Source organism: Arachis ipaensis, chromosome B7 (assembly GCF_059453495.1).
Source record: "Arachis ipaensis isolate K30076 ecotype BB chromosome B7, ASM5945349v1, whole genome shotgun sequence".
Lineage (NCBI taxonomy): Eukaryota > Viridiplantae > Streptophyta > Magnoliopsida > Fabales > Fabaceae > Arachis > Arachis ipaensis.
The window spans coordinates 16,834,493-16,844,524 of record NC_142442.1 but is presented as its reverse complement, the minus strand read 5'-3'; the positions used below and the strand labels follow the sequence as shown (position 1 = coordinate 16,844,524).

The following is a 10,032-nucleotide window of genomic DNA, read 5'->3' as shown; positions in this document are numbered from 1 at the left end:
GGGAAAACAGATAGACATAAATGGGCTAGCTCGTGGCCTGCTAGCCTACACCATCACTATAATAGAAGGCCTACTATTATACCAAAAAGGAGGGCAACCATTTCGGCCTTCAGTTTGAGAGAAAGAGAAAGGAAACAAATCCATTTATAACTTCTTCACATATGATAAAATTTGAATTTATGACTACGTTAATATATTATTATTTGCATACAAAATCTATTTGCACCTTATTAGAGATTCAATTTTTGAACAAAGTAATGATCAAAATTTTATTTCAACATGAACAGGATAGTAACACGATAAAATTAGCATCAAGAAAACTGTTCTTCATGCTACCTTATACATATCTATGGGTAAAAAACTAAATGGAACAACAAAATCTTTATTATCACACACAATGGCACATTTCCCTCAAAGATGGCACTTACTACTATTCAATTTGTCATTTCTAACTGTTACATGAAGGAAACTTGTCATCAAGTAGAAATTACTCCTTGGATGGGGAGCATTGACAATGGAAGCCTCATAGGACAGTCACTTATCTATGATTACTTTAATTAGGAACACAGCAAAGGGTGCCGGAATACATATTCAAGAAAACCTCTTAACAACAAGTGCAGGCATGATAGGGTCTTGCAATATGAAGGCAAATTGAAATAAGTGCCACTCATAATGGATTCATCATAAGTAGGAGGAAAGAAACTATTAAGAGAGTAAATAAACAAATGAAATTCTTCATCTGATGCTTCTCTATACGATTCCAATCTTATACACAGCTCACAGAGACCAACACGTCTAACCAACTAATGACTACTACTTCTACATAAGTAACTAATTCTTATGTTCTGACATGACCTGTCTGTTCTGTTTTGTTGCAATCAAATTCAAGTATTACAATTAGAGCTCTATATAACTACCAAGCATCATGACCCATTCTAGTAGTAATATCCATAATCCCATAAAATATGTGCAGAAGAGATCCATTAATGAGATCATCTTAAAAGATTGCATATTATGATTCCATTCATATAGGAGACAGCAAAAGTATTAAAAGCATGCCTAATACAGAAAACTAACCATTTGCCAAAGGTTCAATAACATACAAACCCTCCAGATAGATATTCTAAACATCCTTGTAACTTCTAAATGGGGCAAAACTTAGTAACATTTTTAAGATTCCAAACATTGAAAGTATCTACTTTTTACTTCATCTTCTGTCTGCCTCCTAAAAAAGCAACTATCCCAACATTCGCTTCTTGTTCCAGCCCATTCTTAAACCCTATTATCTACTCACTATCAGAAATCAAATCAAGATAATTTCGGGAAAAATAATGGCCATTGACTAGCGTCCATCATGATGAGGAATCCCATAATTAGTTAAAGAGAAGAGTGAAGACTAAATGTTACCACTCAAATGGAATTCAGAATCTAGTACAACCAACAACATTGCTTTTTCTTTAACCCAAGCTAAAAGCTAGAACATGATTTGTCAGCATCAAGCATCAACAATAAAAGGTGTCATACTTCAAATCCTAAACCCATCACCCATCGACTTAGACCACAGTCCCCTGTCATCAACTCTACATTAATAGCAAAGTGTTCTTTCTTTAGCCGCAGACATAGCTTTTCTCGTATAACTTCCGGCAATTAACAGTCTATGCCTCTGTCAACATGATCAAAACATATTTCAAATTCAAATATCTAAAAAGAAAAAGGGTGCAACATCTTCATTTAGATACTAATTCCCCTCCTCAATTGTAATTGAAGTGCACAAAGGCATCTCCATGGATTGATTTAATGGAGGCATAGAGTTACATCTAATCTATCATCGCAATTCACACAAACACTATCGCTTTGCATTCTCTATCATTTCTAGCACCCTAGAAAAAAAAAGGAGAAATTGGAACTCTTTTCTCAATTAAGAAACACTTACAAAGCGAAACCCTTCAAGTACTCAGGGTCACGCTTGGCCCTCTCCTGAAACTTCTTGAACCACCGATCCAAAATATCCATCGGCACCACAAGCTTCGAACCATCAACACCGCAAAAACTCTGCATGAAGTTGAATAGATTCTCCCCTACCTTCAACGCCACGCGCTCGATCCGCTGCTCGCCGGCGACGTCCAGCGACGGCAGCGCCGCCGCGTCCTCCACCGAAACACCAATCTTCGCCGACAGAGGCTGCGCGTCCGCCGCCGTCAATTGCAGCTGGCCGCCGCCCCCGGGCTCCGGCCACGGCAACGAGATCACGGCGGAGGGGCGAGCAAGCGTGACGGCGCCGCAGAAGACGAACGGTGATCCCGGCGACTGGACGTAGACGGCGAGCGCCTTGTCCGGAGGAAGGGTAAAGCCGTTGAGAAGGAAGATGCAAACCTCGCGAATTTGATCGTACGCCTCACCTGCGCATGTTAGAGTGAAGCTGTTTGTTATGGAGAGGACGCTAATGTGCGCAGGATAGTGAGCTGGTAATGTTACTAATTATATTTACAAAAATAAATAAAAAAAATAAAAATTGTTTACCGACGAAAGTGTTCATGTCGAGAACCCAATGGAAGGTATCGATTTGGGCGAAGGTGGAGATGTCTATGGGGAAGCTGCGGTTTGGGAAAACTACTCCGAACATCTTTTAATTTTCTTCGTGGTATGTTTTTAGCTTTTAGATTTTCTTCTATTCAAGAATCAAGATTGAGAAGTAGCAGCGAGGTGGAAGTGGTGGTGTTGCGACGGGGTTAAAGATGGGGTTTGGAGTTGAGTTGAGTCCCGTCATGGGTGGTCTAGAACATTCTGGACTTGAAGAGGGACGTATGTGTCTTTTCAGCGTTGTATTTTTATCCCATGTGTGGACGGTGGAGTACTGCACTAATTATGTTCTATGAATTTCTACCAAAAGATTTTTTTAAGAAATTTTTTTAGAAAAATAAAAATAAATTTTATATTTAAATATTTTATTTAAAATATTTTTTATTCAATAATTATATTTAAATATAATAATATAAAAATATTTTTTAGAAAAAAATATAAATTATAAATTTAAAGGTAATATATTTTTTATTCCTAAGATTTGTAATTTTTTTAAAAATACTTCTAATATTTAATTTTATTGAATTTTATTCCAAATGTTTTCTATTTATTTAATTTTGTCCTTAATATTTTCGATTTGTTTTAAAATTATTCTTAAAGGTTTCAATTTTGTCTCCAACATTTTAGATAGAATTAACATCCAAAAATAATTTTGATATAAATCGAAAATATTAGGAACAAAATTGAATACCATTAAAAATTAAAAATATTTTTTAAAAAAATTACAAACGTTAGAAACAAAAAACATACTTTAATCTAAATATAAACAAAATTATTTTTTTAATATTTTTATTTTTATTATTTATTTTTTATCAAATACATTAAAAAATATATTTTTTATTAATTTTTTCAATAATTTAATGACACCGAAAAAAATTTAAACAAACAAACCCCAATTTAGATTTAGAAAAAAGTTCAATTCTAGCAAAATAATTTAATGGACGTTTTTTATGTAAATCGAATGACTATGTGTTAATTTACAAGAATTTCATGCATATCGAATTGGATTGATTCAATTTATGTATGCATGTTGTCAACCCTAGTAAATCAAATGAGTATAATTCGATTTATCCATAGTTTCTGGTTGCTAGTAATTCGAATCTGTCTGCATCGAATTAGGCAGTTTCGTTGTTCATAGTAAATCAAAACATTCCAATTCGATTTACTATGTATTGAGTTATATATATATAAATCGAATTTAGAAAATTTGATTTAGTGTGAGGCCAACCTATATAAATATGATCTGAACGTGAATTTCTTATGGTAGTGAAACACAATGGCTAGTGAGAATGGTTTTTTAGTATTGGTGTACTATAGATGGTCGATTAAGAAAAAAACGCATTCCGAAGTAAGGATCCACTTAGTGTTTTCCTGAAACCTTCAACGAGCTTCACTGAGTTCTTGAATTTTATAATCCAAAAACTGGAGTTGTAAGGCGTGAAACTGGTTGAGAAGTTATTTTATAGAATTTCAATTTCAGTTTGCAGGATGATGTGAAATACGATTGATTCGTCATAGGGAGTGACGAAGATTTGCAAGTTCTGTTCCATTGTCGTCGAGAGTTTTGCCGAGGTCATCGTGCACTCCCCGAACGGCATATGAAACGTGTGCGTCTCCGGATGCCATCGCTCCATGAATGTACTCACTAATGGCTCATCCAACTTAAACCAAGTCTCGTACAGTCTCAAAAGATAGTATAAACCGGCCATCTGCAAGTACGGAACGATTCTCTCATCCAGACGCATACCTTGCTACCGTCTCATGCTCGTGATACATCGGTGGGGCTTTATAAATAAGATAACAAATTGTCTCTTAGGACCACATCAAAACATATTTCTATAACAATATCAACTAATGCATATGTTAATCCAAAGAATACTATAAACGCAACCAAATAATATTACGGGTTGAAATACAAAATAAAATTATATATTCATCCAACTAGGGCTAATAAAATAAGTTTAATATTAATAAAAAAAATTGATTTAATGTACAGGATCGTACAATCTTGGATCACTAACAAGTTTATCACTGACAATATTGACGTCACATGAATTCTAAATAAAACAGCAGGTCATTACCCATACTTTTTTTAATAACAACCCAAATCACAACATAGACTCCAATCACTACTCTTACTCTAACTAAGTTTCACTACTCATTATCTTCGCTACTCATACTCTTCTAGTTATTTATAATCACTATCTAAATTAGAACTTGTCCCATCAAATCTCTATAAACTAATAAGTCACTACTCTAACTACTTTATCTAGTTTAAAAATTGTAAATTGTGACTAACGTTAAAAGAGACAAAAAAAAAAAGAATAAAACATCTAATCCTATTTTCGAAAAAAAAAATGTATGCATTAACCTCTTCATTGATGATACCAGCAATATGGGCAACGCCGTCCAAGCATAAAGACGATCCGGGTTATCCGCCATCAGCAGAGTATCCAAATGTTGGAGTCTTTGGGTTGAGGTTTTTTCTGGGATTTGGTGGGGTAGAATTTTTGAATTGTAGTTTGAATGAGCTCAATTCGAAACAATATGGGAACAAAATTAAGGATAAATCGAAACAACTTGTTTTGATTTATTGTGGGAATCACGTGCATGTATAAATCGAATTGGAATGATTCGATTTACTACCATGACAACATGCATGCATAAATCGAATTAACGTACTTTGATTTGCATCTTACATTAGCGATTTGAGTTAGCTTGATTCGATTTAGTAACAAAATTGCTAAGTCGTATCTAACTCATTCAATTTACATAAAAACGTCTATTAGGGAGATCTATATCACGTTTTTTCGTTTGGGTAATTTGTATAATTTAAAATTGGCTTTGGTTTATTTAAGTATTATACCATTATTATTATTATTAATTTTGTAATGCATTGATCCTCTATCTTTCTCTCCTCTCTTATCCCATACTCTTTCTTCCTCTTACTTTCTCTCTTTTCTCTTATATATTTTATTCAAATGATCTAAGTTAGATAAAAAATTAGACAATTTTTTAGTCTAAATAAATTATAAAGATCAACAAAGAATATTAATCTTTTTATTTTATATTCATTTTTAGTTTTATTTTATGATTATATTTTTGTTTTTGCTTAATCTCTTTTTATACGTAGCTTAAGTTAATCATAAATTAAAATTAAGAAAGAAGTAATAAATGTTTTGACAAAATTTAATAAAAAAAAAAATTCTCATCAATATCATTCTTTAATTTACTGAATTTTATTAGTTTTAAGTTCTTTATAATTGTTGTTTTACTTTTTCTTATTTTTTTTTATAAAATTGAAATTGATGTCAGAAATAAAAATAAAAAATGACAAATTTAAATAAAATTTAATAAAAAGTGTTTTCTTCTTATTACTCCCTTTTTGTAAATCTTTATTTTTTTTCAGTTTCATTTTGTAATTATCGTTTCTTATTTTTAAATAGCTTGAATTTATAATAAAATTTAAAAAAAAAAACATGATCATTAATCAAATTTTGAAGTGACTAAACATTGTGATTGATGGTAATGCAATGTTGATTCAATAAATACCTTTATTATTTCAGAATATCTTAAAAAAGGACAATTTACCTAAATAAAATAGTTGGAAAAAATCTTTACTCAAATGCAATAATTGTAATTCCTTTATTTGCGTATCCTTTTTCATTTTTATGTAAACTGTGGGAAGTTATCACGTTTTAAAATTTACACATAAACCGTGGCAAGTAAACACGGTTTATGAAGGTAGTAAAATGAGCATTAACCGTGGCTAGTAAGCACGGTTTATGAAGAGAGAACTTTGATCATAAAACATGGTAAGTCATAGCGGGTTAAGAAGAAGACGTTTTTGAACATAAAACCTTGTTACTTGCCACAGTTTTTATGAAGGAATATTTAAATGCAAAAACTTTTGTTACTTGCCACGGTTTATGAAGAGAAAAATTCTATATATATATATATATGAGTGAGAATCAAGCTATTGAAGAGGAGCATTTTCACAATGGCAAGTGAGGAAGAGAGTTTTCTTGTGTTAGTACATTGCTTTGGGAAAATTCAAAGAAGCAAAAAATACGGTGTGAAGTTCACTGACAGAGAACCATTGAGTGTATTTATCAGTTCATCAAGTACTTTGTCAGATGTAAAGAACATCATCTTGCAGAAGTTTGGGGTATTTGGGAGCAAGTGGGTGAAGAAGCTATTCTATAAGATTCCCATCTGAGTTGTGTCGACCAGTGTTAAGTATGATACATTTGTGATAGCGACCGATGAAGATATTCGGGTTCTGTTTCATTGTGTTAGGAGTTTTCCAGAGGTCAAAATACACGAGCTGTATGCGAAGTTGGAGGTTGGTGTCGATAGTTCTGGGGCATCAGCTCCGGTTCATAGCTCGACTGCCATGGACGGTGTGTCTAGTTCGATGCCTGCAGCCGCACCAACTGTTCCGTAGGTTGCATCCCCTTCCTTTGCGGCTGATTTAGATTGTACAGAGGTAGTTGCTTTTGTACCGTTCGAGAATCATGGGGTCCGGCAGCAGACATATAAGGTGGATACTGGTCCTGGCATTATTCATGATGTTCAAGGGTTCGGGGAACCTGATCAAGTTGAGAATGCAATGCGGGACGATGACTCAGACCAGGAGCCTGTTGATATAATTGGGGACGACGATGATGACACAGGTGCCGATCCACATACACAGCATGGCCCTTCAAGTTCTAGCACACAGTAGTACCCTCCGCACTTCTTCACTCTAAACTTGGAGGCAATGTGGCAACAGGCAGACGGAGGTGCTACTATTGGGGGGTTCTTCTACAGAGTTTCAGATTGGACAATCATTCCAGAATAAAGATGAAGCTGTTTTGAGTGTGAAGGACTATAGCATCCGTCGAGGTGTTGAGTACAGCGTCTTAGAGTCGAATCATCTGAAGTATCATGAGAAATGCAAGGAGTTCGACAAGGGTTATAGTTGGTTGATTCACATACCGCTTCGTACACGAAAGGGCACTTGGGAGGTTAGGAGGTACAACGGTCCACACACTTGCTTGGCCACCTCCATTTCCAGTGATCACCGGTGATGCGTGATCATATTTTCCATCTTTTTCTAGTGAATTTGTATTTAAATTGTTGAGTTTAATCAAGATTTAAATATCTTTTAGCTACTATGGATGCTACTTTGAGTTGTGTGCAATTCTATTTATTTCAGGTAGCATTCAGATGGATTTGACAGAGATTTTGTAGAAGAGAAGAAAGTGGATGATGTTGTCAACTCTGACCTCCTTGCACTCAAATAGAAATAACTTGAGTTATAGAGATCCAATTGACGTGATTTCAGCAGCATTGGAAAGCTAACTTCCAGAACTTTCTAACGATATATAATAGTATATACTTCTCTTCCAGCTGTACAGTCAAGGTGGCGCCTAACTTGAAATTTCTCAAGTTAGGCGCCAAAACCACAAATTCTCCAAAAGCACATGATTACATGCGCCAGTTAAAAAGGGAGCAGTGGTCCCCCTTCCATCTATTTGATGCTGCACGATTGTTTTCAATTTAATTTTGATTAAAACTTTTATTTTAATTACAAATAGGAAAAGATATTATTTAGTTTTAGAAAATAAATTTTACATTTATTAGGATTAGATATAAAAGGGAAAAGAATCAGCCCTTCGGGTAAATCTCTTCTCTTCTTACCTGATTCCAAATTTACAGTTTAGGAGAATCCTAGTTTCCACTCTGAACCATGAGCAACTAAACCTCCACTGTTAAGGTTAGGAGCTCTGTCTATTATATGGATTGATTCTATTGTTTTTCTATTTTAATTCATGTATTGATTCATATAATTCAAGAATTATTTTCGTTCTTTATTTTATGAATTTAGGTGGAACGAAAGTATGACCCTCTTTCTAATTGAGTTCTTGTATAACTTGGAAAAGCTCTTTATTTGAACAACAGCTTGAAAACATATTCTCATAAATTTCTAATTATCTAAACTTAACGGGATACATGACATATAATCCTCTTATAATTGGGTAATTAGGATTTTTGTGGCATATAATTAGAATTAAACTTCACCCTCTAATTGGAATTAATTGACCAAGGAATTGGCGGTTGATGAGAGTTAGAGGAGACTAAAAAGGTCTAAGGAATTAGGGTTTAGTCACATCTAGTTTGCTATGAATTAAATCTTGCATGATTAAAATAGTTAGTAAGAAAAGTCAATCCGGAAAATAGATATCTCTGAAGCCTTAACTATTTCTCCATATATTATTCACAACTCATTTACTGCTTGCTTTATTAATTCTCTGAATTACTGTTTCATGCTTTTGAATTCTCAAACACCATTTTCTGCTTGTCTAACTAAGTAAATTAATTAACCATTGTTGCTTAGTCCATCAATCCTCGTGGGATTGACCCTCATTCACTTGAGGTACTACTTGGTACGACCCGGTGTACTTGCCGGTTAGTTTGTGGTTGTAAATTCCACACCAACCGGCAGCTTGATTACCATGTTATCTGTGCGAGGATTTATCCATTGGTTAGGGCGGATGCTGCAGTAACGATAAAGGTCTTACAAGAAGCAACGGAAGCCGATTATGGATTCAGGCCTAGTTACAGGAAGGTTTGGATGGCAAAACAGAAGGCAATAGCACAAATATACGGAGATTGGGAAGAGTCGTATGCCGAGTTGCTACATTGGATGCTAGGGGTCCAGTCCACCATGGTCGGAATAGTTACAGTGTTGAAGACTTCTCCTGTTAGACTTGGGGATCAGGTCGATGAGTTTACAATGTACTTTCATCGTCTTTTCTGGACATTTCCACCCTGCATTGAGGCCTTCCGACATTGGAAGCCCCTCGTGAGCATTGACGGTACCCACTTGTATGGCAAGTATGGAGGCCTTGTTCTGCCTATCCCAGAAGGCCTCTGGCCGCCATATGCTTATCCGACTGTCATTCCCGATCCTAACATGAGGCGTTCAAGAGATGGATGTCCAAAGGCAACCAAAATCCCCATTAGCATGGATCAGACTGCTCAAAACCACCCGAAGCGCTCTGGACTCTACCGTCAGCCTAGTCATATGCAGAGGAATTATGACCAGCGACGACATACTGCTACCGGGGATGCTTAGATGTTATCATCTTTTTTTGTTGTTGATGTTGTGTACATTGTATTACGAATGCTTAAGTTGTTTAATGTTAGGTGTTGAGTTCATCGATGTCGTTGTTGAGTTCATTATATTAAGTATGTATGTTTAACTCGTTTTATTTTAGATGTTTAATTGAAACACGTTGGTCGACTCATGAAAGAGCTAAAAAGTTGTTACAAATGGGTTCATAACCATATATCATAAAACATATGTATCACACATACATGTCTACCACTATATAATAAGACTCTCATACATAAGAACCTAAACATGTTGCGCACAAGATAATGAAACATAAGTCCTACCATATC

General features: G+C 34.9%; 2 protein-coding genes across 3 annotated transcripts; one reads left to right on the top strand and one right to left on the bottom strand.

Moving 5' to 3' along the window:
• Positions 1–242: 242 nt before the first annotated feature.
• Positions 243–2,832, bottom strand: LOC107609651 (hikeshi-like protein). 2 transcript variants are annotated; one of them, XM_088492425.1, is made up of 3 exons: positions 2,521–2,832; positions 1,934–2,399; positions 243–1,663 (listed from the first exon to the last, which is right to left on the bottom strand). In XM_088492425.1, the coding sequence occupies exons 1-3, from the start codon at positions 2,621–2,623 to the stop codon at positions 1,648–1,650; spliced, it is 585 nt and encodes a 194-aa protein (XP_088348551.1). In that variant the 5' UTR covers positions 2,624–2,832; the 3' UTR covers positions 243–1,647. The 2 variants fall into 2 exon arrangements, with proteins under 2 accessions (XP_088348551.1, XP_016167144.1); XM_016311658.3 differs by having other exon boundaries at positions 243–2,399; positions 2,521–2,831.
• A 3,748-nt stretch (positions 2,833–6,580) lies between these two features.
• LOC107606790 (uncharacterized) lies at positions 6,581–9,703 on the top strand. The gene is made up of 5 exons (XM_088494502.1): positions 6,581–6,762; positions 6,814–6,983; positions 7,059–7,302; positions 7,355–7,597; positions 9,115–9,703. The coding sequence occupies exons 1-5, from the start codon at positions 6,581–6,583 to the stop codon at positions 9,701–9,703; spliced, it is 1,428 nt and encodes a 475-aa protein (XP_088350628.1).
• Positions 9,704–10,032: the final 329 nt, after the last annotated feature.

Bases quoted from the DNA above. Each gene is read 5' to 3' on its own strand.
- LOC107609651 (XM_088492425.1), bottom strand. From the start codon at position 2,623: ATGTTCGGAGTAGTTTTCCCAAACCGCAGCTTCCCCATAGACATCTCC. The intron at 2,400-2,520 runs GTAAACAATTTT...TAACATGCGCAG, and splicing joins CGACATGAACACTTTCGTCG to GTGAGGCGTACGATCAAATT.
- LOC107606790 (XM_088494502.1), top strand. From the start codon at position 6,581: ATGGCAAGTGAGGAAGAGAGTTTTCTTGTGTTAGTACATTGCTTTGGG. The intron at 6,763-6,813 runs GTGGGTGAAGAA...TGTGTCGACCAG, and splicing joins TTTGGGGTATTTGGGAGCAA to TGTTAAGTATGATACATTTG. The intron at 7,598-9,114 runs GTACAACGGTCC...TCCATTGGTTAG, and splicing joins GGCACTTGGGAGGTTAGGAG to GGCGGATGCTGCAGTAACGA.